The following is a 27,620-nucleotide window of genomic DNA, read 5'->3' on the forward strand; positions in this document are numbered from 1 at the left end:
GCGCCGCTCTCAGCACCCGTCCTCAGTGGCCCTAGTAGACCCATACCGCCAGCAAAACGCCTCCACAGAGAACCGCCACTGTCAGCACTTTTGTCTTCCAGCTTCGGAGGACGCACCAACTGACTCAGCATGCCGCGAGAACGGTACAACACAAAAATGATTCGTGTGACTGTTTCCGCGTCTCCGATGATAGCGGCTGATTCTGCACACTTTTCGGCGGTGTCCTCGTCAAACACATGCATGCCACGCAGGCGGGCGAGGGAAGCCAGTTGCAAAAGCTCCACTGCCTCCTGCTTTGTCACACCTGTGTCACATCGAATCAAAGCTGCCGCCACGGCTCCCACAACAGGGGGCGACATCATCAGGCTTCGTTCACCGTTTGCATTTCCAACGCCCACTCCTTCCGCTCCAGAAGCTTTGCAGCAGCTGCCTCGCAGCTGCTGCCGAAATGTGTGAAGAAGTAGTTCACATGCATCAGACGAACCTGGGCAGATGTTCGGAGGAAGCATCAGAAGGCAGCTCTGTGCAAATGCCAAGGCGTCAGAGCCCTCGAGGCCAGACATCACCAACGCCAGGGCCCGCGCCTGTAACTCATTCATTGCATCACTCTGCAGGTCCCACGCCATTCCCGCCTGCGAGGGATGCAGAGGCTTCGCCAACAGCTCTGTCAGTACCAAGTAGACACTTTTCGCATGCCTTCCCATTCCACACGCGCTGAGCTTCTCAATGACAGAGACGTACTCTTCGGGGGAGGTCACTAGTGAGGTACCGCCGATCGGAGAGGGACGGTGGATGGCGTACAAATGACGACGCTCGCATCTAAGGAATTTCCTCGCGGCCTCCTCTAGAGCGCTACGCGTTTTAGCAGCAACCACCAACAGATGTGGAGGCAAGTCTGAAGATCCATACAATCCCGTGTCACTCGATGAGATGTGTGAGCCTGATGATGTTACCCGTTGCTGTTGAGCAACTTGCTGTTCCCCACCAGAAACGCTTCGGGTACGGCGGCCGTTGGCCTCTCCAGGGCTCGGTGTTTTCGTCGATCGACAAAGCCTCATGGTGATCCGCCTCGCACTGCGGGGCGAACTGAACTCCACCACTGGGGAAAGGCCCAGCAACAGAGCAGAAAGCACGCGCCTCATATTCGCCACGCACTACAGCCCCTAGACAAGAGTTATTTAACGGAGAATGCTACACAGAAGAAAGTCACAAGACGGCTGCCGCTGCGGAATTCACCGTGGAAACAATCAACAGCACAGGAACTCCAGGTCAGTCACAACAGTCACTCATTCCTTCTTTTGTTTTATGGTTCCAGAAATGCAACGAGACCCAATTCGTGACTGCTGGCTTCTCTCATGTACACACGGAGGCACACACACACACACGTGTGTTTCCGATATAGTACACACTCAACGGCAACACGACTTCAGAGGAGGGCGTAAGGCTTCAATCGTCACAGAGGGTTGCGTGACAAACTGTGACACGGGTAGAAGCATACACTTACACACTCGAAAAAAAAGAGCAGGAAAAACGGTTTTAGTTTATTTCCAACACACGTCTTCGCACCTTATATATATATATATATATATATAAAGCAAAGAATATGCCAGAGTGAAACAACAGTACAACAGTAAATGGGCATCCGTTCTTCGGCGCGTGCACATTTCGTTTTCATTTACGCAACACGACACCAGCGGAAAGCCACTAAAGGAAAAAATTGACAAAAAAAACCTTAGTCGTCTCTCGTTAGTGGTAATCCGCAACATACTCGCCGGCATTAACCATCAATAACTCGGGCCTCGCATTTCTACCACCACAACGTCAACCTATCCACTGCCTGTAGCACGACCTTCGCGAATTCTGCGAACAAACCTGCTATAGCGGATGTGCACAATGACAGAAAAGACAGTGGCCACGGCAGCAACGCATGTGGCGACAATGATCGGAAGACGCACGCACTCAGGCACAGTGCACTCCTCATCCGGTCCAAAGCCCAGACTGTCATGCTTCGCGTCCACCGTGAAACCAAAGAGGAAGCGGTTGAATCCAATCACAGACACCACCGACGTCAAGAAGCCGATGTTGTAATACACGCCGTGGTTGCCCTCGTACAGGCATGGGAAGATCAGAGCACACATGGCAGCAAACACACCTTCTTCAAAGTACACAATGATGTACGGGAGTAAAATGATCTCACCAGGGAGAGTCAGCAGCAAGATGCCTGCAACAAAAGCAAGGAATGGTGAAACGGGTAACGCAAGCGTCACCAAGTAGCGGCGGTTGTCCGGGGCCTGCTGCTGCACAAAGGCCTCGAACATTCCCATACCAATCCGGCCTAGGCTGCTGCCAACACCAAGGAAGGCAGTGTACAGTGCCGAGGTTTGTAAACTGCGTTCGTGTCCAGCCACCGCCACAGAAATGGTGCTCGCATTGTACATGACGATAACACCAAGTGCGCTTTGGCACACGAATGTAACGAAGAGCAAGTATATGTCCGGTCGCTTCAAGTTGTCCGACAGGCTCCCGCCATAGCGCGGGTCCTGCAGGGACTCTATGTCAGCGTCCGCATCCCAAGCACCTTCGTCACCCAGGGCCACCAGATCATTGTCAGGGGCGCTTGCCGGCATGACAGACCCCATCGCGCCCAAATCCTCGCAGCCCTTGCAGCCCATCTGCCTCATGTCGGTGCCCTCCATGAATTCACGGTCAAAGCTGTTGTCGCTGTCGTCGTCGTCCACGCCCCCTAACCACCGGAGAGGCAGCATCATAAAGAAGAAGCACAACACAAGTGCAATTGTGATTACGCCAAGCGCAATCGACCACCCACGCGACACCTCCGTGTAGCTTACCACAGGCGTCTCGACGGTGAAGAACACCAACAGTACACCCACGACAGCGTAGCCTACACCGAGACGGCGGACGGGGACGAACTTGCGGTAGTACGCAGGCTTCAGCGCCTCCAGAGCGGCAATCTGCTCCGGCGTCTTCCCACGGCGCCGCCAGCCGTTGATGAAGTACGGCGGAAGCACTATCATGAAGGACGCCACGGCACACACGACGATTGCGAGCGCCATAATGAAGTAAATAAAGCCGGCAATATTCTCGTTGAAGATGTTCACGCTGAGTGAGGACAGCACCGAGCTTCCAAGACTGGTCATCACTTTCGCAAGCGCAATGACGGGCCCACGGTTGCGAGGAAACGTCTCCGCCAGCGTCACAATATACGCGACATCAATGAGGCCGCTGCAAGTGTTCAGAAGAGCGTAGAAAATAGACAAGTTCAGCACATTCCCCTCAATGACACCGTCGAACGTCAGAGCAAGCAAAAGCGCACCAAGCCCTCCGGTAAAAAAACATACCACAATCAAGGGGAAGGGGCCGGCATAGTCGTACAAGAAGCCGTACGGCAACGTGAAGTAGCAGAACACGAGACCTACAGTGCTGATCGTCGACTGGTCGCCGACGCTTAGGTGGAAGCGGTTTGCAAAGTCCGTTGTGAAAAGGTCGAATGCGTACACGAGCGACGTGCAGATGCTGCAAAACATGCAGCACACAAGCAGGCGAAACCGCTGCATCTCATCAACAGGAGGAAGGCCCAAAGCTTTGCGTCGCTCCACAGCCGCTGTCTGGCTAAATATGTTATGATGTACCCTTCGCATCATTAGATACTATTAAAATCTTTGAGAACAGCAGGGGGAGAAGGGGCGAGACGGTTTTATAGCAGCTCCAGTGTTTAAGAGAAGCAAGACATCAGGCCAGACCTCCTGCAATGCCTATGTGATGTTGGCAGGGTGAATTTCATCGCTAGCGTAAAAATAACACCAAGTTTAAATTGCCTTTTTGGTGCCGGTTGCTGTTTTTTTTCTTCCGTTCCCTTTACAACCGCATTTCCCCCCCCCCTTTTTTTTGTTTTTCTTTTAGCGCAGCTCCTTCGCAAACTGACGTCATGTTTCGTTTTGGGCCTCTACACATTACAACTGTAGAAGGCGAAAGTCAAATACAAAAATAGATGTTTTGATGCTGTAAAACAAGAGCTATGGGCGACCGTTTATGGTAGAATGTCACCCAACACAACCCAGGATAAAATGCAGCATGTGCATCAAGGGCTCCCCTACAGGATGGGAGCAATCTCCTTGCCCTCTGCGAGCTTCTGCAGAAGGGCCTCGCAGTTCATCAAGCAACGTGGGTGATGGAACGGCCCCTTCCACAATGACCCCTTCTGCGTGTGTGACACAGTACCATCGCGGTGCAGATAGCCGTACCACTCACCGTGCTCCTTGTCAGCAAAGTGACCGAATGAGTATAAGTGGAGACGCTCAAACCACTTGAAGTATTTCTCGTCCTTTGTGATACCATAAGCCATCAGCGTGGCAATTAGCGCCTCATTGTGCACCCACCATAGCTTCATGTCCCACTCCAACTGCTCACAGGGTCGTTTGTCCACATCCACAAAGTACAGAATGCCACCAAACGTTTCGTCCCAACCCCACTCCAATGACCAATTCAGAATGTTTAATGCCTTCTCAAGCAGCTCCTTATCGTTTGAGTATACCGCCTCATTCATCAGGAACCATGCATTCTCAATAGAGTGACCTGGATTGATGCATCGCCCGGCCGGTGTGTCAATCCGGCCTCCATCAGGAGCAACGCACTCCAGTACGCAGCGGCACTCGGGTTTGTAGTGGTACTTGATAATGATGTCAACCATCTCTCTGGTAATCTTCGAGTAGTACTCCGCCTTCGCCGGGTTGCAGCGGCGCAGCAACTGAGCGCAGCTCACCAGTACCATTGGAACTGCGGACACTCGGTCACTCCGGGTTTCTGCGTACCCCTTGGGCGTGATCTTGAACGGATCAGCCTCTGGTGTGCGGAAAAGCTTCAGCATAAGCTCATATCGCTCCTCGGCCTTCCGTATCGCCTCCTTGTCCCCGGCTGCAAGACCATACTCCGCCATGGCAACAACGTAGAAGCTCTCAGAGTACATGTACCGACGTTTCCTCAGCGGTTTTCCGTCCGCCGTCACAGTAAAGAACATCCGGCCATCGGCGTCAGTGCAGTGCTTCTCTAGGAAGTCTTTCCCCAATTTCGCGGCCTCCAGCCACTCATCATGCATTCCATAACGGTTGATCAAAGCAGAGAAAGTCCACAGGCACCTTCCCTGAAACCACACCGACTTGTCGCTGTTGTAGCAGCGGCCAGTTTTGTCCACAGAGGTAATATACCCCCCGTTCACCCGGTCAATAAGATCTGACTGCATCCAAAATGGGATACAGTCGCCCATCAGCTGGTCGTGGTAAAACCGCCGATATGACTCAATGGTTTCCGTCTTGATAGGCATTTTGTCGGGGATTTATGTCCTTATCGTTGATGATTTACTGTTTCTTCTTATCTGTGTATGTGTTTTCTTCGTTGTTGTTGTTTTGTATCGTTGCGCATATCCAAAAAAGAAAGCAGGGAAAAACATATCCATGACGCCGCGGGTGGAGAATCAAAATGGCGAGTACGTCACACGCACTGACCTCTCCACCACGTTCAGGAATACATCTACGTGTTACACGCAGCTGGCACACAAGAAAGAGGGGGCCACACGCCGCCGCGACACGTCACAGCACCTGCTCAAGAACAGCATGGAGCGTCTCGAAACCCTTCAACTCACGCAGGCGCTCCCGCTGCGACTCCTCCGCGCAGCACCTCGAGAGCGCTATCGCGAGGTTCTTCTGTGCAGCCTGGGCGTGGGTCCACCGCGCAGTGCCCTTCTTGCCGTCATGCTCTAATGCGAATATGGCCTCGCGCACACCCCGCAGGCCCTCCAAAAGCACCTTGACACCCTGAAGCGCCTCCCAGTGATCGCAACCAGTGGGGGGAACGAGGGATCCCAGCAGCGCCGCATTCCCCAACGCAACCATGTGCTGGTCCCCCGCGCAGCGAATAATGCGTAGCAAGACGGCAATGCGGTTCCGAGACGCAAGGCCTTTTTCCTTTGGTAGGAGGCCCCGAGAATAAAAAGAGGCAAGACAGGTTGTCACATGCTCCACAAGTTCCATGTAGACAGCCTCACTTGACACTCTGTCAGTGTCATTTGACGCTGCGTCAGAGACGGCGTTGGAGGAGGCTTCTTCGAGTGATGCAATCGCTGCTTCCAGTATCGACCACAGTGTCTCCTCCCCCTCCAACATTGCAACTCGAAGAGACTCATCGTGCGGGAAGAACTTGGAAATAACCCCCATCATTTTTGAACGAGCAGTTATACCCCCCGTTGACGCTCCGTTTGAGAGGACTCGATCGCATAGCGACCGCCATGTACGCAACGCAAAGGAGGGCTCGCCTCTGCAGGCTGGATCCGTTGCGAACCGCCACTGTTCCACGTACTGAGACCGCGACTCCGACTGCAGGAAGAGGTTATACACCAAAGCATATAGACCCTCCTCTGTGCGTGGTGACAACGAATTACCACAACCCTTCTGAGGCGGTGGCAGCAAAGCCACCAGAAGGCGGTTGAAATCCAAGGAGCTCATTGCCTTGGCCCAATCTCTGCTGGCATATGATGCACGCACCGCCAAGGAGAGGCCGGCTTCTTGCAACTGCTCCGGTCCCGTCGTGAGGGCCATCTTGACGACGTGTGGCAAACGCCCTCGGGCCACCTCTGTGAAAGCCACTGTAACGCTCGGCTCCTTGAGTAGTGCCTCCAAGACACCGCAGTAAACAAAAAGCAGTGATGGATCAGGTTGTCGTTTGGACATTGCATCCCATGCCATCATTATCGCCGCACCGCAATGCGTGTGCACTTGAACTGGGAAACGCACTGCCAGACCCTCCAACAATTGCAGAATGGCGATTGTCAAGGCCTTTGCAGCGCCCTCACGATTCACCGCAGATTCCTGCTTTATGGCAGACGCCAGTGCTTCAGCTAAATTCACCGAGAGATCCGTAACAGTGGAAAGCTCCAATTCGTCAGCGCCTGTCTCACTTCCGAGGAGAATAAGAGCTAGAAGGCGAGCAGAGACAACAAATACCATTCTACTCGTCGACATTCGTACTCCTGTGTCATCGCCCACAGAACCAAAAAGTCCCTTTCCTCCGTTACAAAGAAGTGCACAGACGAGCTCCGTCAGTGGTGGCATACCGTTGAAGAGGACGAACAGCATGGCAGCACCGCAATGAAAGGACTGAATCACCATAAGGCAGAGGCGCACATTCTCAGCGGCCTGCACCAACGCCACATTCTCATTGTCTTGTTCAGCCTCACCTTCCCCATGGTTTTCGTCGGTGTGCTTGGCGTGAGCCTCGCGCAATACCGCTACAGCGGTGGTCAATGCGCCAACAGCATCCTTCAAACGTTTTGCCTCTTCCGGGTGATGGTGCTGGAATACGGCGCACGTGCCGTGCTCTTTCTTTGCCCGTAGAAGCCAGTGTGCAAGCTCCACAGCCTCCTTGCTAGTTGGTTCCCTCTGTAGCGCTGTCTCGGCATCCTTCAGCGCATCTACGGGGCGATGCAGGTGTCTCAGCGCTGTCGAGCGCCGAAGCAGCGCCTTCATGTTTCTTGGCTCCCCCTGTAGCACATAACTCGTGTCATCCACAGCGTCGAGGTAGTGCTTCAGCTTTAGCTGCACAAGGGCACGGTTGTTTCGAAGCGTGCGCTGAAGTACTTCATCCACTGTATTGAGGGTGATCGCAGTTGTGTAGAGCTCGTGTGCCTTTTCCCATTCGGCTGCCTTAACGGCCCTCGCTGCCTCTTCCTTCAGCCGAAGTGTCTCCTCCAAAGACACCCGCTCCGCTCTGCTGTAACAGGACGTGTCATTACAAGCCCCTAGGCGCTTGCCGCCCTCTTGGTCAACCTCTTTCAGCAGCTTATCAATGACCTCATCATTCTCAAAGCGGGTGTAGTACCGTGGATCGTAGCGCATCTTTACTTTCTCGCGGTTTTCCTTCGCTTCATTTTCACGGCGTAGGGCCTCCCGCTCTTGCCGTCTCTGTGCCGCCTCCATTGGATCCTCATTCAGTATCTCCTCGACGGACGCCGTAATTTCGTCGATGCGCTCAAGCCACTCTTCCACCTCCTGCCGCGACGGTGCCATGCCCTCGTGCTGGTTTGTTGACATGACTTGTGCGTAATTGTTCGCCCTGTTGTCTATTTTAGGTTTCAACACGTTATAGAAAAGGGGGGGGTGCATAGCCAGACCGCTTTTTCTCACCCCTCAGAGCAGAAAAGAAGAAAGCGCACACACAGACACACACACAGACAGTGACCGTTACACCCTTCCCCCGCAACTTCATACACCATCACCACTACCACTACCACTTTCACCAGCAACATGGCGCCTCCTCCTGTGAAGCGCGCAGTTCCAATCCGCAGCGCCGCCACTGCTCGCCAGCTCGATGCTGTGCTCCTCAAGGAAAGAGGCGCGCACAACCTCTGTGAAGCGGCGGTCCACACCGTCAGCATCGGTGATCTGCTGCGCCGACAATGTCACACGCTGCGCATTGGGTTGTGTCGCGGGATTCATCAACCCTTCTAAAACGTCCTTATTTGCCCCATAAAAGAGGAAAAGAAGAAACTCAAGCATGGGACGTCGTCCCGACTCCAAGAGCCCAGTGGCATCAATCAGCATCACCAGCACCACCCTGGGAATAGCAAGATATACCCCCTCCCCCCCACCACCACTTGCATCACCCCCTCAAGCAAGCTATTTGACATCCCCTTATCATGATAGTGCGTTTCCGCATGCAAATTACTCTAGATATCTTCCCCAATAATCTCGGCATCGTCATTGTCTTCATCGCAAGCTGCGCACCCCGACGCCGCTGTTTTCCGGCAGCACGTACACGTGCCACCATTACACCGCACCTCACCCGAGTTGCTGAAGCACGACGCCGCGTCGCTGAGTGGAGCACTGCACAGGTATGAATAGCCCCTTGAGCGGCAGTAGCCGCAGTCAAGCTCCGCGCTTACTGTCGGGGCGCCACACAGCAACGCCAAGAACAACACGGTTACAAAAGCCACAATTGCGCGCAGCCGCATGGTCACGTTGGCACCCAAAGCAAATCAGATGTTTTGTTAACGTACGCACAAAGACGTAATACTCAATGTTTCTTCCTACGGCGAGCGAAGAAGAGAGGCGTATGGAGAAGCCAGCAGGCAGCGAACAAAAACACAACAAAGAAGCCCCAATATGCGCAGCACTTTGAGCTTCGTTTCTTTTGGTTTCATTTTTCATGTTCAGTCTCTCCACGCCCAGGAAAAGGGAAAAAGGAAAACAACGCTACATATATTTAAACATCTCTTTGGATTGGGCACAGTCAGGCCTCGTCGTAGTCTTCGTCCCCCTCGTCGGCGACGACAGGCACAAGCAGTGCTGCCCGCATTGTGGCGTCTACGAGGCCGCCGGGCGCCACGAAGAGTCGCTCCAGCGCCCGGCGCGCCCGCTCATTGAAGCTCCGCACCGCTTCAAGCACGCGCGTGTCGGCGCCGTGCGGCCCGCGGTGCTGAGCGTCCGGCACCACCTCGTCGGCGTACAGAAGGTCTGCGAAGGCCGCCTCGTCGTAGTCGAAGACGTAACGGCGCAACAGCTCTAAGTGCTCGTCGCTCAGCATCTCGGCGACGGCTGTGTTGTAGCGGCACAGCGCCTGTGGGGTTAGGAATGGTGTTCCGTCTAGGAATGATTCGAGCGCGTAACGGAAGCGGTAGGGCGGTCCACCACTCGACGCGTGTTGACGCGCTGCCATTCCCGTCAATATGGCGCTGCTCGCACGCAGGACAGAGCACACCAGAGATGCGCTCTTTTCCTCTACCCGCTGTCTGCGCCGTGATCGCCGCACCTCCTTCTGCATTTGATGAAGCCACTCCCGCGTCTCGGCGATGCGTTGGGTGATGCGCTCGGTACTTGCGCCGAGTTCGCTACCGAGGGACGACATTCCCCGCGGCGGAATACGGAACGACGACGGCGTGTCGCTGCGCGCGTATGCAGTGCCGCTCGTCTGGGCGTAGAGAGGGCCGGTGTTGGTACCAGCAGCATATTTGGAGTACCCGTGCGACATACCGCCGCTCAAATACCCTTTGCGATAGTCGAAATGCGCGCTTTCGAGCACCCCTTCTTGGTGGCAACAAGGCAGACGAGCAGAGCAGCAGGAATAACGCTCCCGAGACGCACATGACCACATACACAAGTCCACTCGCCCACTCGCACATTTACCCAAACAGAGATCGCACCACATCCGCACCGCACATCCCTCACGGGTGGAGCAGATACACATTTTAGGAGCAAGCCCCTCTGTCGCACGCACCTCACCGATGTGAAAACTCCCAAACACAACAAAACAGAATATATATATAAGCCATAATCAAATATAAAAAAAATACCCACTGACCCACCGCTAAGGCAACTTGCCAAGAAGATGCCGCGGGCCATCCGGCCAAGACTGCAGGGCGCACTTTACCGACATCCTCTCCATCCACTCCGCCTCGCGCAGCATCTCGCTGAGGGAGTCGCAAATAAGAGCTGCATTGTCCTTGTCGTTGTCATCGCCGCCGCAGAGAAGCGCGAGAGTCTCACGAATCCGCTGCGTCACCTNCCCGCCGGTCTGGCAGTGTCAGCGGCGCCCGCCCGCCCGACCGGTGGGGAAGAGCGGAGGGCCGCACACCGAGCCAGCGGGCGGGAAGCAACGGTGGGAATTGCCCCACCCAACCGTCGCGGCGGCGGCGGCGGCGGCAGCGGCGCGACGATGCGGCGCCTTCGCTGTCACCAAAGAGCCCCATGAACGTGAGGGCGATGCGCAGACCATGCGGGTCTCCGTCCACAAGCACGAAGAGCGGCAGTGCCGGCAGCTCGCGGTGGAGACGGTGAAGAAACGCGCGCGACGCCCGGCACGGGTACCCCTTGCTGCACAACAGGGCGCAGCGGTGCAGCGGCTCACCACTGTTCAGCGACCCCACTAGTGCATGTAGAGTGCTCTCTTTCTCCACAATGACGACTGCGGACGGCACACCGCCACCCCCCGCTGTGCTGCGAAAATGGCAAGCATGCAGGCCAATGGTTGTGTTTACGAGGACCCCAGCGGGTTGGCGCATGGCGTCAATCTCCACAAGAAGCGCCGGGGATCCAGTGGCACCCGCGACCACCTGCGCCTCGCGTGGCGTATCGCTACATCCACCTGAGCTTTGAGGAACGTCAAATGCCAAATGGCCAATGAGAATACTTTTGCCACTGGCACCAATGCGAATGCCCTCGCGTGTGAAACGGCGCGGCCGCGCAACACATATGCTGGCGTCATCCGCACTGTGCGGCATGGCGAGAGGAGAGAGAGGGCGAGCGCAATCCATCCAGCGGCAGAGACGCTTAATGCTGCAATGAGTATCGCGTTGTCCATTTGGGAAAAGCAGCGTGTCCCGATAGTACACATCACGCTCTGTACATGTCAGTCCCTCCCGCACCATCTCCACAACACAAGCGAGCACGTAGAGGGTTTGCGCGTCTCGCCGCAACGTACCCATCTTCTTTTCAGCTGTACCCTTGTTGCCTTCGCGGAGCCTCGGTGGTGCTTGTTCTGTGACGAAAAATGCGGCGCCGAGGCCATCGCTCGACTGTGACGAGGCGTTTGTATGAACAACATCGGCTACTTTAAACAAAGAGGTGAGGTACGCGTGCACAACGGCCTCTGCCGCGCCCACTATCTCCTCGTCGCTGAGCATACATATAGATATATTTCTTTTTCTTGTGTCTGCTGCTGTCAGCTAAGCATGTTGAGAAATGGAGGGGGTGAGATGTAGACGGGTCATCAATTCAGGGATCGACTCGTACCGCGCCGGTTGTTTCATTCCTCCGCGGGAAGTCTGCATCATCCCTCCCGCTTCCTTTTGTCTTTTCTTTGTATAATCTTTTTCTCTCACGCAGAGACTCGTAGTACGTTGTATGCTACATATGGATGTGATTCCATGAACAGGTGGGCGGTCCACGGCTCTCGGGGTCCGCGCCGCCCCCCCATTGCTGCAAGTGGCGGTGTGAGAAGCGTTATTATTGTAGTCTTCGCCCAGTTCAACATGTAATGAGCTTTTGCTGTGAAGTCAAATTAGCAAAAAAAAAAACGGAAAAAGACTTCATCCGTTTCAACGAGAAGTCGAAAAAGAAAGAAAAAAAAGGACTTTTATACTCTCTCTCTCTCTCTCTTTCTCTCTCTCTCTCTTCGGCCTGCACATGCAAATCTTTTTTTTTGTCTTCATCTTGTTTACATCTGCTGCAGGACCGCCAGAACTCTGCGGAACTCCTCGTAAGTGGTGCGGCCGTCCCCGCGATGCACCATGCCCTCGAAGAGTTTCTTCACTGTCCCCCTCGCGAGCGGCAGCCCGTAGAAATCCAGCGCCTCAATGTCCCTGCGGAAGGCCTCGCCATCAATGGACCCCGTCATGCTCGCCGGGGCAGAGGCAGCAGCAGCAGCAGCAACAGGAGGCGTCAACACATCCCCGCTCTCGCTGTTCGTGCCCCCGCTGTCGCCGCCGGTGCGACCGCCGTAGTACGACCAGAGCCGTGTCACGTCCTCCTCGCCGAGGCTCAGCAGCGCCGCACGAACCCACTCGCACGACGTCCCACTGCGCGCGGCAGTGCTGTCTACACTGTCGCCCTGGAGCACATATCTGTCGCCGACCCTCCCCCCGGCAATCCTCTCGCGTCTCGCCTGCTGCTCCTCCTCAAGTTGCTCCTGTGCCTCCTCCACCTCGCACGGGGGCGAGATGGGCACGAAGAATCCCTCGTGCTCGCTGATGAGGTCGACAAACTCCTTTGTATCGAGCTCGTATGTTATGCTAAACATGCGGCTAGTCACCCAGTCACCGCCAGGCGTACCGCCTGTGTAGCGCACCAGCGGGTTCTCCTTCCACTCAAGCAGCTCTGTGGGGTCGTGGTCGAGGAGAGAAAGGGCGCGGACGAGTGGGTCAGGCGCCAAGTCGCCGGTGCCGCACCACAACTCGCGTTCCATAAAGGCCTGCAGCGGGCCGCCACTCGCGAGAACAATGTTGTCGACTCGGTTGGGCCGCGACGGGAGCGCTACCTCCTCCCACCCGCTGTACAGCCGACCGCGCAATGACGTTTCAGTGGAGTTAGCAGGGTCCACGTCACCAATCACATCCTGCAGGAACTGGTGCCAGCTGCACTTGCGCTGGTCCCAGCTCACCACGTAGCAGTGGATGTCCCGCATCCCCGGCCCCGCCTGGAGCATGCGCTCACGCTCAAAGGGGAAGAGTGCGTTGACAACGTAGACACCCTCCGCGTGGAACTTCATCACCTCCATGTCGTAGGCTAGCTGCACATGTTGTTGTTGCGGCAGCGACCACTTCACGTAGAGCTGTGACGGTGTCATGGAGAAGCGGTTGAGGGCGTCAAAGGCGCCCAGCACACGCCTCGACGACACGGCGTACTCCCACTGTTCATTAAAAGCCTCGTAGAACTGTACCCTTCCCTCCTCCGTCACCTCCGGGTAATTGTGGAGGTAATTGTGCGTCGCATAGTACATGGCTGAAGAAAGATGCTTGTCCACTAGTCGGGGGTAGCTCTGCTTGCGGATCTCTTGTCTCACTCGTATATGATTCGCCGCGAGGATCTCTTCCAGCAATGCCAAAACTTTGAGGTTATCAGAAGCATGCGGCTTTACGAGGATCATGGCAGTATTTTGGTGCAATAGTGTAGATTCCGTCTCGGGCGCCGTACCTCCCCTCTGGTGGGGCACAACGCCTCTCTCCGATTGTTGATGTTCCCCCTGATGCTGCAACGATGTGTCCTTGTCGTCGTTGTCGCTGTCGGTTGTGTGGAGCGTATCATGCGGCTTACCCTCCTCCACTGGAATGCGTGCTGCATCCCCGCCCGTCTCTTGGTTCAGCTCATCTGTGAGCGCTGTCAGCAGAACCAGCAGACGCGACGTGTCACAGTGACGCAGGTGCTCAAAGACACCGGCCTCGACTCCGCCCGATGTGACATCGGGGTTCTCGAGCCACACACGCAGAACTCGCTCCGGGACGCCGTGGCGCAGCATCACATCACCGAGGTAGTCCTCCGGCAGTGCATAGTGGAGGCATTTCGTGCGCTCCCGCATTGCCTGCAGTGCGCCTTCGCTCACGTGAAGCCCATTGCGCAGCATATCAGGCTCTGTGGTGAGACCGTACTCCTGCCAGCGCTGAAACAGCTGCCCGCGTATGCTTTGCGGCTGCGCCGACATTGGGAACTCGTCGCCGATGACATGCGTGAGGAACGCGGGCCAATTCATGCCCGCCTCCTCCCAAGACACGACGTACCAATGCAGCAACACGTTGGCGGCCTCGAGGGACTGCTTCAGCTCGGGGAAGAAGCCATTTACAACAAAGATACCGCGCTCCTCCAGCTCCGCAATGACAAGATCGGGGCGGATAGTCAGCAGCCGCTTCGACGCACGCCAACGGTCGTACAAGTGCAGCGGCGTGACACCACCCAGCACCTCCAGCGCCTGGTACGCATTGACGACAACGCCGCTGTCGACAAGCTGCTCCCAGGCGATGCCAAGTTGCCGCCGCACCGAGTCACGCTCCTCTTTGGTGAGGCGAATCGTTGCGACGTCACGCACAGCGTAGCGCGAGGCAGTGGCGTAGAGATGGTGCACGAGGCCACGACCCTTCACGATAGCGCCGCTCAAGTCACCCTCCTCGTCAATGCGCACATGCGCGCGCGCGAACACCGTCTCAATTGTCGCTGCGAACGGCCGACACAATGCATGGCTCTTGACAAGCACAAAGGCAGAATTGCGAGGCGGAGCAGCGCGGTGCCGCGCGTCCTCGGCGATGATGAGCCGCAGCACCGCCGCCGAGCCCTTCCCTCGCACCGTGTCGAAGAGGTAGCGGCCGTCGCCGCATGCCGAACGTGGGTTCCCAAGAGCCCATCGCAGCACATACGGTGAGACGCCTAACTGCTGCATCGCAAAACGACCAACAGCGTCGTGCGATAAGCCCAGCGACATCCACAACTGCCGCTGCTGCATCGCCTCCAGGGCGCTGGTTGATGTTATGACGGCCCCCTCGAAGGGGTCGGGTGGACACTGCAGACCAGCCATCCTCCACTCGTCGAGCAATACACGCTGCAGACTGCCGGGCTCCGCCACCTCCACGTACGGGTCCCCAATGACGTGCTGCAGGTAGTGCGCGTAGTCGCCATCTGTGTTGTCCCAGGAGACCAAGAAGTACCTCTTCACGGTGTCGGACATGTTGAATGCCTCTGCGCTGTGTAGAGCAAAGCCGTTGACGAGGTACACGTTGCGGTCTGGCACCTTCCCAATGTAGAGAGACGGCGCTATCCGTTTACGTGGTGTACACGCGTCCCAAGTCTCCTTGAGACGCGACGCCGAAAGGTTAAACTCTATGGCGTACTCCACAGCATTGCGGATCCTTCGCGTGTCCCACAGCTCCCCAAAGACGTTGAAAAACTCCGTCATGGCGTCCGTGTCGATGACGTACTGAGACGGCGTCTGCTTAACGGCGTACTTGAACACCTCCGCCTGAAGCTCGTCGGCCATGTGGCGCAAGGTCGCCGCGATACCCCGCACGGTACCCCCCGCCTCCACGCGTATCTTGTGGCGCTGCAAGAAATCTGTCACGTAGGCCGCAACCTGTTCTTCACCCTCGCCACGCATACATTTGGGATTCATCAGTACAAAGGCGTAGTTCCGCGTCATGGACTTGGCAGCATCCACACTTACATCCCCACTTAACTCCTGTTCACCTGCCGTTGTCGCTGCTTCTGCTCCTGTCGCTGCTGTTGCCGCCGCCGGCGTGTTGGTCGCGTCACCTGCCCCCTGCGCAGCTGCAGGCGTCGCAAGATGGGAAGGCGAGGACGGAAGCGCTCCACCGCTGCTTGNTTGGCAGCATCCACACTTACATCCCCACTTAACTCCTGTTCACCTGCCGTTGTCGCTGCTTCTGCTCCTGTCGCTGCTGTTGCCGCCGCCGCCGCCGCCGGCGGCGTGTTGGTCGCGTCACCTGCCCCCTGCGCAGCTGCAGGCGTCGCAAGATGGGAAGGCGAGGACGGAAGCGCTCCACCGCTGCTTGGGCGCTGGGGAATGACGCGCATCCCACCGGATGCCTCAAGACCAATGAGCTGTGCAATCAGGAGCGGATTCTCGGTGCAGAGCTTATCAAAGACGTCGCTCGCCGCATCAATGGGCTCGTCACGGTGACGCACCAGCGGGTTAAGCAGGAGAGAGCGCAGGTACTCCGCACCCACTCCGCCCTGAATGAGCAGCCGGCCAAAAACATCGTTCTCCACGTTCATGCCGAGCCACGCCACGCGGTCAGCAAGTCCCTCAATCGGCGAGGCAGAGGCGTGGAAGCCGTTGTCAATGCCGTCCGGTGGTCGCTGCAGACCCAGCGCCTCCCACGATAGCGAAAGCGCATGCCGCAGCGATGCCTCCGCCGCCATCGCTGGGGTATCACTGCCAATGACGTAGTTCTGAAACTCGTCCCACGTCATAATCTCCCCGTCCCAGGACACGACATACCAGTAGATGCGGGCACCAGTGTACATGCGGGAACGCAGATATGGGTAGAAGCCGTTGATGACGAAGAGGCCCTCCTCTTCGAGATAGGCCACGTACAGGGTGGGCGATAGACACACCTTACGCGGCGCGCCGTCCCACGCTTCTAGTAGCTTCAGAATACCCAACCGCTCCACCGCCTGCGCTGCGTTAATGATCATGTGCAAACTCACCGCCGTTGTCCATGTGATGCCGAAGGTGCGCTCAAACTCCACCATTTGTTTTATCGTAATGGGCAGCTCACCGACGCTGCGCGCCATGGCGTTGCGGTAGAGAGCGTTGTACTGCTGGTCCACAAGCAACTTCTCAACCACCTCCTCCATTGGGATCTGGCCGGAGGAAACCACTTCAATGCGGTGGTCCTCCAATGCGGTGGGGATCCACTCCGCCACCTCTGTGGTGCAGGCATGCGGCTTCACCCAAAGGAAAGCGTAGTTCATCTTCATCGCCCGCATGTGGCGCGAGGTGAGGGTCTTGAGTCGACGCACAACCTCGCTGCTCTGTTGGTGCTGCGAGAGCGCACTCCGCGTGTATACAGGCGCAAAGCCACCGGACATCCGTAGCTGTTGTATTTGTTGCTGCCTCGGCGACTGCGGCTCTTCTGGTTGGTCTTCGTAGTACTCGTCCCGCACGTAACGGAGGAGCAGCGACAGTGGCACACCATCGAGTAGTAAATGCTGCACGAACAGGTCCTCCGCTATCTCCGCGCAAAGCCACCTCTCACGGTCAGCGGCGGCCTCCAGTGGGCCCTGCGACGCATATAACGGGGCAGTCGTGTGTGACAACGGCCGCTGCCGCAGCTCAAAGTCCGTCCACTCCTCCGCCAATGTGCGCTGCAGGCTGCCGTGTGCGGCAGCAGAGGGATCGGCGATGTCGCCAATTAGTACTTCACAAAAATCGTGCCATGTCCATGCGCTCTCCTTCCACTCCACCTCCAGCACGTGCACACGGCTACCTGGCTTTCCGTAGCTCTCACGGACGAAGGGGACGAATCCATTAACAACAAAAACGTCATGCGACATCAATGAGGCAGCATAGCAGGCAGGACCAAGTTTCTTCTGGTTGGACGTCTCACACAACTGCAGCAGCTCTGTTGGTGTCAGATTCAACTTCTCACATGCATCGGTGGCTCCGAGAAGCTTCCCCTCTTCTAGGCAATAATCCCAAGGGCTGTGAAACAATTCTTGGAATTTGTTCTTGATGGACGAACTCACATCACTGAGCAGAGCATCAGGCTTAAAGTTGGCGAACCGCTCCACAGCAAGGAATGGTGCACTGCCAAGGTAGCGTTCCACCACACGGTTGCTGAAGAGGGAAACTTCCCGCGTCACATGTACATCCACAGCACTGAGAGTTTGTTTCACTGTTTCAATCGTACGCTCATTTACCGCAAATGGCCTGATGATCACAACTGCACGATTCAATGGTGTCTCAATGCATGTCGTCAGTGCCTGTTGCTCTGCCTCACGCATGACGTCCACCATCTCCGAGGTCTGCATGTTCTCAAGCAAGTCAAAGACGCAGCCGGATCGTTTTCCATCGCGCAACACCACCTCCGGGTTTGACCCCCAATGATACAAAAGTGCCCCTGTCAAGCCGCATTCCTGCAGCCGCAGTGTGAGGGGATCGTGGGAAAGGGGTGCGCAGGTCCACAGGTGGCGCTCCAGTACCGCTTCAAGTGGCCCTGCCGACGCGTGAACACCGTTGTCTGTGGTGGTGGGCGGGTGCTGCAGCCCCAAATCACGCCAGCGGTCGCGTATGAGCCCGCGCAGACTACTTGGGTCTGCATTACCGGGGTTCGTGGTGCCGATAAGTTCTTCACGGAAAGCGCGCCACGTCAAGCATGACTCCGGCCATGAGAGGACGTAGCAGGACACCCTTGCGTCGGGTGCGCCGTATGTGTCGCGCAAGTATGGGTAGAACCCGTTAATCACAAACACACCCTCATTGCAGAAGTGCGCCACGTACGCCCCGGTGGTGAGCTTCACGGTTTTGGTGCACGCGCCCCACATCCCATAGAGCTCGTCGGCGGATATCTCTCCAAGGACGTGCATGGCGGTCTCAGCATTCCACACGCGGCCGCAACGCACCGCCTCTTTCCACGAGACACCAAACGTTTCCTTAAAAATGCTCCTGCGGTGCTTGCTGACATTAATAGATGCTGGTGACACCTTCACAGCGTAGCGTGATATTGTCCTGTAGTGCTTGTCCATCACTTGCCGTGAGGTAATCTCGCTACCAAGGACATGGCGCTGGCTGACAACCTGCATTCCATTCACCTGCATCAGTCGCTCCTCCACGAGCGCCCGTGTTTCAGGCGTGTTAGCGTGTGGCTTCACAAACACCAAAGCCCTGTTCCGTCGCTCCTCAGCATCCTCGTCGTCCAGTACAATTGTCCAGTCTGCCGTACGTGAAATCGCAAGGGTTTCGCACACACCATTGGAGGTGTTCACTGTACTTTTCTGTTTTTCCGTGGCGTATAGAACTGCTGCGTGGTGCAACACCTCGCTACTCTGCATGTTCTCCAGCAGCTCAAACACTGATCGGTTTTCGCCCTCATACGACATGGTGGGGTTCTTTGCTAATTTCTCCACGAAAGTCAACGGTACACCCTCCTGCAACAGAGCGCGACCAAAGTCGTCCTCCGTGGCACGCCGGTGCATCCACACGAAACGAAGCGCCAAAGCCTCGAGTGGTCCGCTCGCACATTCAAGTCCATTGTTCATGAGGCTCGGTTGCTCACTGAGCCCATACGCCGCCCAATTCTCGTACAGCAGTCGGCGGAGAGACGTGGGCTCCGCCTCGCTGGGGTCCGCCGCGCCGAGGACCTCCAGCCGGAAGCGCTTCCAGGTATACTTTGACTCCGGCCACGACACGATGAGGATGCATGTCTGGCTCTCCGGCGCGGTGAAGGACTCCAGCAGCCTCGGGTAGAAGCCATTAATCACGTACATGTTTACCTTCTTGAAGTAGGATACATAGAGGCCGTGCTCAAGCCGGGCGCGCGACTTGGACGCCCACCACTGCTCATCCAGCTCCTTCTGCGTGAGACCGAGAATGGTCATGGCGTCCTCTGGCGTTAGCACACGTCGCTCCTCCATTACAGTCTCCCACAGCTCACCAAAAGCCGCAAAAAAAAGCGATGCAGTTTCCTCCGACACGAATGCGGCCAAGTCCTCCCACGGGCATGAAGAAAGGGCAGCCACTGAGCCGTAGTGACGCTCTACATATGCCCCACGACGAACTTGGGGACCGGTAAGCACCAACATGTCCTCCACGCGAATACCGTAGTAGTCAAAGTGGTCACGCGCGGCGTCAAGGAATCTCTCTCGGCATGCGTGGGGTTTCACCAGCACCAGCGATGTATTCATCATCGTTTCTTATACAGAGCCCTATTCTCACACTCGATTTCAAAGNCAAAGAAGAAAGACCCAAAGTGTCATTGACGCGCAGTACCGCACATCGGATATTATTATTTTTATTTGCATTTCGGGGGGAAAGGGAAAAGAGGGGAAAAAAGCCTCTCGGTAAAACAAGCGAAAAAATCGGCGTCATACTACTCATACTTCGTCCTCGGCATAATCTGATCTAAGCACACAGCCTCTAGGCGTCTAAACACAAAATAGGAAATTGTGACTTGTAGGAAACACCACAAACACACCCAGGAGAAGATAGAAAGAGACAGAAACAGACTCACCTCTCCTTCGGTTTGTACGTGTTTATCATTCAAAATCTATGTGCCTTCTTCTTCTGCTCCTCATCATCGTCATCCCGACTCTCTGTTTAGCAGAAACTCTGTAGCGACACCTCATAGTCCTGCTGGAGCGATGCCATGTCAGACGGGATGGCCGTCATTGTGTTCTTCAACTGGATCAAGTAATTGGCAACCTGCGTGGGCTCTGTCGTCAACATCATAAGACGCTGAGCCTCGGCAAGTTGATCGGGCCGCAGGTGTTCGGCGAGCTCATTCTCAAGAAGCATGGTTACCACTGTTGACACATCTTGGCCGTGGAACACGCGCTCACCTTTACGACTCCCGTCATCATCGTGGGACATGGGAATAGTGCGTCCGGCGTTGCGGTCCACAAACATGCTAAAATCCACAAGTCTCTCCCAGTGCACCGGAACCAACACGGCAGCGGGCATGTCCACGCCAACGTCCCCACGCCGAAGGGCCAAAAAGATGTGATTCATCGCTCTTAAATTGCCGTGAATGGTGCGCTTCACCACGAGATCGGAAAGCATCCGCAGCAGGAGTTTCACACACGTAGGGAAGGAGCCGGCTGAGAGTGGCACAGTGGAGAGCGGCACCGCACGATACCCCATTGGTAAAGTGATGGCCGTCAAGCCGCCGTCACGGTACCGGTACCCAGCGACACGCAGAGCAGAAGAAGTGAGGGACAAGCCTAGCGCTGCTCGGTGGGCCTCATTCACCCCGTGTTGCACCGCACGCACGCTCCAGCGATACAGCAGCACCTGTTCAGAGGCATTCAGCTGTGTCTCTGTTTCTGTGTACGCCTCGTAAACATCGGAGGAATCGTGATAGCGGAGGACATGGTAGCGGTCGCCGCAGAGCGTCACGGTTATGCCAGGACGCAGCTGCGGTGTGAGCTCGTCGATGCTCCAGAAATCACTGCTGCAACAGATGGCTTCCAAGTTGGCGGAAACGAGAGGCGCCACGAGAGCAGCTGGTATTGTCTGGCTGTGGATGCCGTATACCTGGCTTGGGATCGGGCTGGCGTGCTTAATGGTGCGGCGCGTGGTCGTCGTGCGACCAGGGACAAATAGCTGCTTTGTCGTACGCAGCTCTGATGGGCGCACCGTCGTGAACCGCAACTGCTCCGGCCCCGAGGTCGTTTCGAGACCCACCTCTGTGGTGTAAACATTCTCGTTATCCTCTTCATTGTCATTATCAGTTTCACCGTCAATGTCACCTAAACGCTTTGGGGACGCAGTGCTGCTGCGCTGCGGCGGCGGCGGTGGGTAAAAGGTGTGTGCATTGCCGTCTCCGCGAAGAAGACGCTGCGAGACAAAGGTAGAATGACTGCCATCTGATATGACATCTGACCTTTGCTGTTGATGCTGTTGATTTCCCTCTTGCGGCTCAGGCAGCTTCATGCAGGGGTTGAGACCACTCTCACGATAGATGGAAAAACTCGACGCGCGTGGAGCCTGGGCGACAGCGCCCACATAATTTGGAGACGGCACCATCATGCTAGAGATCCGGTGGGTCGACGCAGACACGTCGACGTCGTCATCCTCACCTACTAGTGGCGCAGGAACGAAATGGTTCAGATAATACGCACCGGCAGACTCCTGCTTATGCGGTTGGGGTTGTTCCTGCTGTGGCACTCTCAATGCTTCGTCAGGCGTATCGTCCAGCGTGATCTCAGCGCTGAGGCGCACGCCAGAAATGCGTGTGGCGTCGCCACCCCGCTCGACACGTCGGAGTTCCTGCTGCACCTCCATCTCCAGCATCTGGTACAGCACACAGAGCTCACGCCCAGAGCGGTCGTACACAGGGTACTTGGAGTAGAACTGCACGTTGGGGTCTCGTGAGCGCAGAAGTCCGCCACCGTCACCTTCCCGCGCTGAATAACGAGCGGCAGGGGTGTCCTTCTCCCGCATGTACTCCAGTGGTGTCATTCGCTTGATGTGTGTTCTGTCATAGCCGTACACGGCCTCGCACGGGGAGTACATCAGGTACACGATCTTCTCCTGGCTTATTGTGTATGTTTGTGTCCATAGAGAGAGAGAGGGGGTGGGAAAAGAGGGGCGCACGCAGAGTAGAAAGAGTCAGGGTTGCAAAACAGACCCAGGAACCATTGCTTCTCAAGTAGCAGTATCAGCAGCAGCAGCAGATTGCACGACAATATCAGCGCCGGCAGATGCACACTCTGTCTCTCTCTCTCTCTCTTTCTCTCGCGGAGAGAAACACACATCACACACCTCCTCAACCGATGGGCGGGGCGCTATGCCGCGACACCGTTGCGCGGATCAGCTCGCGACACTCAGGGTACGAAAGCGCATCCTCCGAGACCTCCCGCACCAAATCTCTCGTTGTCGACAAGCCAGCCCGAGTTGCATCGTTCACACCAACAGTTCTATCGCCAAATATACCCACCCGCGACATCCACCGCACCGCTTTGGCGTCCCACAACGCAACTACTCCCCGCGTGTCGCTTCCTTCATCCTCCACCTCCGCCGCCGCCCCGTAGCCCGACAGCCACACACTGTTCTTCGTAGCATCACCGCCACCACCACCACCACCACCGCCGCCGCCGCCAGCACCGCCAGCACCGCCGTTGCTGCTGTTGCTTTTGCCCCGCGTAAGCGCGGCCATCTCGCGGCCAATCGTGAAGAGGTGCGCCACCATCGGGCAGAGCAGGCACATCACGTGCGCCGGCGAGACCACGACGTGCGCGAAGCTCATGATGGGCGCAGCGTCATGTGAGTGGTGGTACGTCGGCGACGGGGGGCGGAGTGACAAGTGCGACCTCCCGGCACGCGGGCGGGCCGGCGGAGCGAAGAGTAGCGCGGCAACTTTCAGCAGCCGAAGCATGCGCGGCACTCGTGCGGTGATGCTGCTGCCCGGCGCGCTGTGCGTCAACATCGAGCCGCGCAGCACAACGAGCAGATGCCGCAAATACCGCGCCACCTCACCAGAGAGCGTGACGGTGTCGAGGAGCTCCTCACCGTCGGCGCACAGCATCACCTCCAGCATGTGCCGCTTGTTCACAACGTTGGAGCTGTGTGTGTCGGCCAACTGGATCACCGCGGCACTTTCCATCGCGAGCCCTGACATGTACGTCGAGAGCGAAAACGCGCTGCGGACATACTCTGGGAGCACCGACGCGTACGCGCGCGCGTCGCAGAAGGCGACGATGCGCAGCGATGGCACCCGCTTCACTGCGTTTCCGACGCGCACGAGACCGAACACCAGCACGTCCATGAGGACCGACATTACGCGCGGCGACGCGGCGGCGAGCCCTTGGAGGCACACGACCGTCACTTGGACGTGGTCCTCCGCGAAGCCGCTCGGTACTGACGCAACCGACGCCGACTCGGCCCGCATGAGAAACCCGCAGAGCGCGTCGCGTCGCGTGTTCTCGCTGAGGCGCAGCTCCAGGTACGTCGGCCCTTTAGGCATGGACGTAACGGTGCTGTTGCCCATGCCGTCGTGCAACACGAGCAGGTGCGTTGACGGAACACAGCAGCAGACAGAGACGAGCACGTAGAGCTGGCGGCACTCACACAGAACCGGGTGGTGCGTGGCCGGCCACTGACCGGTGAGCGGGTCAGGGAAACACTGGCTGATCGACGGCAGCATGCGCGGCCTCGGGTTTCCCTTTGCCTTTCCACAGCACGCACTTCCGCCAGCAGCAGCAGCGGCATAGAGGAACAGAAATGGGGGAAAGCGGAAGTGATACATGCGTGTCACAACCTATGCACATAGCGCAGCGTCAGCGGCCCACCTCGCTCGTGAACAGCGCACAGAGGCAACAAAAAATCACAACAACAGCAAAAACAATGATGAATTGATCTACACGGCGCCGAAAGAATTGCCGCGAAACAGGGGGGGGGAAAACTGGTCATATGCATGACTCTACATCTCGTCGGCCTCCTCAAGCGGTGACGGCATGTTTATCTGCCCATCCATCTCGCCGTCTCCCTCGGTGTTTGTGCGGCTACGGTGGCGGTGGCGGCGGTGGTGCCGCCGACCCGGATGTCCGTCGTCATCCCCCAACGCATCGGCGTCCACTCCCTGCAGCTCGTACGGTGCCTCGGCCTGGTGCAGCACCGCCTCGTCAGGCTCGCCAGATACATCGTCGACGCCTGTGTTCTGGTGGCGGTGGTGGTGGCGTCGTCGCCGGTGCTGCCGGTGCTGGCGGGCAGCCTCTATTGGCGGCACCTCCGCAAGCTCGCCGCCCTCGTCCGCCTCCACGACGTACGTGTTGTTGTGTTTGTCGTCGTCATCGTCGTCGTAGTACTCGTCCCACATGCGCTCACCGTACTCACGCTCGTTGAACAATTCATTGAATGTCCCGTCGTCGCCGCTGCGACCTGACCGTTTGGTTTCAAAGAACTGATCGGCCTGCTGCCTCATTGGTGTTGCCGCAGCCGCCGGCGGTGGTGGTGGCGGCGGTGGCGGGTGGCGGCGCCACAGCAGGCCCCCCTCCTCGAGGTCGGACTCACGCTCAAAGTGCGTGCGCATCTGCTCATAGTGTTCCTCCTTCACCCGCTCGGCGAAGCGCAGCCGCATCTCCTCCACCTGCGCCTCGTAGTCGGCCTCCGTCATGAGCGCGTAGGTGCGCGCAATACGCACCTTCTGGCCGTGCGCAATCGCCTCACGTGCCTCCGCCAGAATAGCGTCGCGCGCGGTTGTGTGGATGCGCAGCGCCGCCTTGTCAGTTGCGCACATGAAGCCGCGGCTCTCCCACGGCACGTTGGACTCCGACAGGAGCAACATTGCGGAGTCGTGCGACTTCACCGTCAGCACTAATGCGCCCGCCACGTAGAAGATGAGGTTCGCAACAGCGGCGCCAAAGGACCACTCGATGGGTGTCAAGAAGATGTTGTACTCGTCGTACTCCGCCTCATACAGCGCGGTTACATTGCTCTGTTCTAGCTCTCTCGCGCAGTCGCGTAGTGCGTCGGCGTAAAAGTGCCGCGACGGGTATATGATCCACACGAGCACGATGAGGGAGATGCAGAGGATGAAGGATAACGTCGTGGTGATGTGGTACAGTGGCACGTGCACGCCAAGCACGCGCAAGTGCCTATTTCCAGCCGAGTAATTCGCTAAGCTGAACGCGTCGTTTAGTATTGCCAGGAATTGCACGACGATGATGGCGAGGATGTGCTGCGCTACCACCATGAGCGGGGCGGCGAGCGAGTCGCCGGTCACCACTGTGGTGGCGTGCACCCCACCGATCTGCAGCGACCCCTCGTACTGACAGTTGCGCATCACAATCTCCATCCCCGACGCCACGGTAACGTTCGTGTTGGTGAAGTAGTCGGGGAGGCTTGTCACCAGGCGCACGTAGAACTCTGTCACCACCACCACGAGGCTGACGACGTGGAGGACGTTGCCCAGCTGGTACAACCCCTTGAAGAAACGCTCCTCCTTCTGCCGCGGGTAGACGGCGAAGGGGAACACGAAGAACATCGCAGACCGCCGCCGCCGACGCCTGTTTCTACTGTTGCTTTCACAGCGTCCCTGGCTTCTCCCGCTTTCGGCGGTGCTTCCTTGCTTGCTTGCTTGTATGCTTGCTTGCTCCGCTTCCGGCTCTCGGGCTGAGGGGGCAAAGGCTTCTCGCTCGGGAAATGCAGAGAGCAAAAAGAGAGAATGAGAGACACAGACGAAGTGTCGGTGACGCAGGACACGTCACGCACCACACAGCCGCAAAGAGAAAAGGAGGGGAGGGGCGAGATAAACAAGGAAGAAACAGGAAAGCAGAAGACTTAGAAGCCGCATTCCACTTGTCCCTTCCCCCTCCACCGTCCCTCCACCGCAGGAGTGGCAGTAGCAGTCGTAGCGACCAAACCGTACCACCACCACCACCACTACCACTGCTGGTGGCTCTGCTCTTTGTGGCGCAAGCCACCGTCGTGCGTGGCAGGAAAAAAAAGAAAAATGGGGTTACTTGCGGCGCCGCAGTTTGGATATCCTCCACGAGCTGCCGCTCTCCCATGCCCGAAGGATTGGGTTGAGGCGCTCCGCCCTCTGCTCCTTTGTCAGCTTGCCCTTGCGCGGCCTGCTGTAGAAGGCCGGGGCGAGCTCCACCAACCACTGCGGCTCAATCACCAGCAGCTCCCGCATGTACTCCCGGTTTGTCAGCTGCAGCTCATTAAAGAGCACGTACTTCGCTGGTGCGTCGCGCAGGCAGGAGGAGGGATGGACGTACACCTCGCGACGCTCCGCCAACGTGGCGTATGCAACGTCTGTAATGCGCTTGGCGGCGTTGAAGAAGTAGCCGGCGGTGAGAGCCCGCCGTACTTCCGTCAATGCGTCATCGTTGTGGTGCGGAATCGATGCGTGGCGTTTGCGCAGCATCTCGCTTAGCTGCTCACGCGTGTCGCGGGCCTCCACAAGCATGCGGTGCTTAAGGAAGTTGTGCTTGCACCACTCCTCACTAAGCCCGTTTGCCACCCAGGCATCATACACCGCTAACAGCGTGATCTGGTCACCCTCCGGCTGGTGGAACTGCCGCTTCGCTGCGTCCGCCGCCTCGTGCCGGTCGCGTGGGCGGTAAAAGACGCCACGCCTCTGCACGGCAAGCATCGACACGATCGTGAGCACCGGCTCGCAGCAGCCCCAGTCAACGGCCGTCAGCAGCGTCTTGCTCTGCGACGGGTCGATGGGGAGTTGGGCCATGCGGCCGCCAAGCGGCGTCAGCAGGCCATCGTCGTCGAGCGCCTCGAGATAGCGCAGCTTCTGCAGCGCTAGCACGAGCGTCTCCCGCGGCGGCGGGTCCATGAGATCGAGCGCAAAGAGATCATTGATGCCCATCGCCTTGAGCTGCAGCACCACATGGAAGAGATTCGAGCGCTGGATATCCGGCACCGTCGCCGGTTCCATGTCACTGCGGAACTGCGGCTCCGTGTACATGCGGAAGCACTTACCGGGTCCAATACGGCCGGCACGTCCCGCCCGCTGCTGCGCCTGCGCCTGCGAGATGGGCACGATGCGCAGCTGCTCCATCCCTGTCTTAGGGTCAAAGACATTCTGCTTGCAGTAGCCGCTATCAACGACGAAGTACAGGTTGCTGATCGTGATGGATGTCTCGGCGACGTTGGTGGCGAGCACCACCTTGCGGCAGCGCGGCGGCGTCGGCTCAAAGACGCGCGACTGCACCTCCTGCGGCAGCGAGGCGGTGAGCGGCAGCACGAGCATGTCCGGCACCGGCACGTCACACTGCGCACGCAGCTGCTCCATCCAGCGGAACAGCCGCTCGCCGCCGAGCTCGATCTCCTCCTGCCCAGTGAGGAACACAAGCACGTCGCCCGGCGGCTCCTCGAGATGCAGCTTCATCACCGTCTTGAGCGCGCAGTCGAGGTAGTCCGGCGTCGGCTCCACG

General features: G+C 57.5%; 14 protein-coding genes across 14 annotated transcripts in view; all 14 read right to left on the reverse strand.

Moving 5' to 3' along the window:
* Window positions 1-1,142, reverse strand: part of DQ04_01341010 (hypothetical protein) — a gene marked incomplete at both ends in the record, with an annotated part of 1,209 nt that extends 67 nt beyond the window's left edge. The window contains one exon of the mRNA XM_009310583.1: window positions 1-1,142. This exon is cut by the window's left edge and continues 67 nt beyond it. Coding sequence (XP_009308858.1) covers window positions 1-1,142 — 1,142 coding nt within the window.
* Window positions 1,143-1,826: 684 nt separating this feature from the next.
* DQ04_01341020 (hypothetical protein) lies at window positions 1,827-3,662 on the reverse strand (the record flags this gene model as incomplete). Its single annotated transcript, XM_009310584.1, has 1 exon — window positions 1,827-3,662. The coding sequence occupies one exon, from the start codon at window positions 3,660-3,662 to the stop codon at window positions 1,827-1,829; it is 1,836 nt and encodes a 611-aa protein (XP_009308859.1).
* A 449-nt stretch (window positions 3,663-4,111) lies between these two features.
* On the reverse strand, window positions 4,112-5,338 carry DQ04_01341030 (hypothetical protein; the record flags this gene model as incomplete). The annotated part of the gene is made up of 1 exon (XM_009310585.1): window positions 4,112-5,338. The coding sequence occupies one exon, from the start codon at window positions 5,336-5,338 to the stop codon at window positions 4,112-4,114; it is 1,227 nt and encodes a 408-aa protein (XP_009308860.1).
* A 265-nt stretch (window positions 5,339-5,603) lies between these two features.
* On the reverse strand, window positions 5,604-8,099 carry DQ04_01341040 (putative serine/threonine protein phosphatase type 5; the record flags this gene model as incomplete). The annotated part of the gene is made up of 1 exon (XM_009310586.1): window positions 5,604-8,099. One exon carries the CDS (start codon window positions 8,097-8,099, stop codon window positions 5,604-5,606), a length of 2,496 nt encoding a protein of 831 aa, XP_009308861.1.
* Window positions 8,100-8,270: 171 nt separating this feature from the next.
* Window positions 8,271-8,609, reverse strand: DQ04_01341050 (hypothetical protein; the record flags this gene model as incomplete). The annotated part of the gene is made up of 1 exon (XM_009310587.1): window positions 8,271-8,609. The coding sequence occupies one exon, from the start codon at window positions 8,607-8,609 to the stop codon at window positions 8,271-8,273; it is 339 nt and encodes a 112-aa protein (XP_009308862.1).
* Window positions 8,610-8,734: 125 nt separating this feature from the next.
* DQ04_01341060 (hypothetical protein) lies at window positions 8,735-9,019 on the reverse strand (the record flags this gene model as incomplete). Its single annotated transcript, XM_009310588.1, has 1 exon — window positions 8,735-9,019. One exon carries the CDS (start codon window positions 9,017-9,019, stop codon window positions 8,735-8,737), a length of 285 nt encoding a protein of 94 aa, XP_009308863.1.
* A 278-nt stretch (window positions 9,020-9,297) lies between these two features.
* DQ04_01341070 (hypothetical protein) lies at window positions 9,298-10,035 on the reverse strand (the record flags this gene model as incomplete). Its single annotated transcript, XM_009310589.1, has 1 exon — window positions 9,298-10,035. The coding sequence occupies one exon, from the start codon at window positions 10,033-10,035 to the stop codon at window positions 9,298-9,300; it is 738 nt and encodes a 245-aa protein (XP_009308864.1).
* A 511-nt stretch (window positions 10,036-10,546) lies between these two features.
* Window positions 10,547-11,686, reverse strand: DQ04_01341080 (meiotic recombination protein spo11; the record flags this gene model as incomplete). Its single annotated transcript, XM_009310590.1, has 1 exon — window positions 10,547-11,686. One exon carries the CDS (start codon window positions 11,684-11,686, stop codon window positions 10,547-10,549), a length of 1,140 nt encoding a protein of 379 aa, XP_009308865.1.
* Window positions 11,687-12,219: 533 nt separating this feature from the next.
* Window positions 12,220-15,681, reverse strand: DQ04_01341090 (hypothetical protein; the record flags this gene model as incomplete). The annotated part of the gene is made up of 1 exon (XM_009310591.1): window positions 12,220-15,681. One exon carries the CDS (start codon window positions 15,679-15,681, stop codon window positions 12,220-12,222), a length of 3,462 nt encoding a protein of 1,153 aa, XP_009308866.1.
* A 32-nt stretch (window positions 15,682-15,713) lies between these two features.
* DQ04_01341100 (hypothetical protein) lies at window positions 15,714-19,913 on the reverse strand (the record flags this gene model as incomplete). Its single annotated transcript, XM_009310592.1, has 1 exon — window positions 15,714-19,913. The coding sequence occupies one exon, from the start codon at window positions 19,911-19,913 to the stop codon at window positions 15,714-15,716; it is 4,200 nt and encodes a 1,399-aa protein (XP_009308867.1).
* A 409-nt stretch (window positions 19,914-20,322) lies between these two features.
* Window positions 20,323-22,239, reverse strand: DQ04_01341110 (hypothetical protein; the record flags this gene model as incomplete). The annotated part of the gene is made up of 1 exon (XM_009310593.1): window positions 20,323-22,239. The coding sequence occupies one exon, from the start codon at window positions 22,237-22,239 to the stop codon at window positions 20,323-20,325; it is 1,917 nt and encodes a 638-aa protein (XP_009308868.1).
* Window positions 22,240-22,492: 253 nt separating this feature from the next.
* Window positions 22,493-23,971, reverse strand: DQ04_01341120 (40S ribosomal protein S24e; the record flags this gene model as incomplete). Its single annotated transcript, XM_009310594.1, has 1 exon — window positions 22,493-23,971. One exon carries the CDS (start codon window positions 23,969-23,971, stop codon window positions 22,493-22,495), a length of 1,479 nt encoding a protein of 492 aa, XP_009308869.1.
* A 174-nt stretch (window positions 23,972-24,145) lies between these two features.
* Window positions 24,146-25,708, reverse strand: DQ04_01341130 (hypothetical protein; the record flags this gene model as incomplete). Its single annotated transcript, XM_009310595.1, has 1 exon — window positions 24,146-25,708. The coding sequence occupies one exon, from the start codon at window positions 25,706-25,708 to the stop codon at window positions 24,146-24,148; it is 1,563 nt and encodes a 520-aa protein (XP_009308870.1).
* A 474-nt stretch (window positions 25,709-26,182) lies between these two features.
* DQ04_01341140 (pre-mRNA splicing factor ATP-dependent RNA helicase) lies at window positions 26,183-27,574 on the reverse strand (the record flags this gene model as incomplete). Its single annotated transcript, XM_009310596.1, has 1 exon — window positions 26,183-27,574. The coding sequence occupies one exon, from the start codon at window positions 27,572-27,574 to the stop codon at window positions 26,183-26,185; it is 1,392 nt and encodes a 463-aa protein (XP_009308871.1).
* Between the last annotated feature and the right edge of the window lie 46 nt (window positions 27,575-27,620).

The sequence above is a fragment of the Trypanosoma grayi genome (genome assembly GCF_000691245.1).
Source record: "Trypanosoma grayi strain ANR4 Tgr_134_V1, whole genome shotgun sequence".
NCBI lineage: Eukaryota > Euglenozoa > Kinetoplastea > Trypanosomatida > Trypanosomatidae > Trypanosoma > Trypanosoma grayi.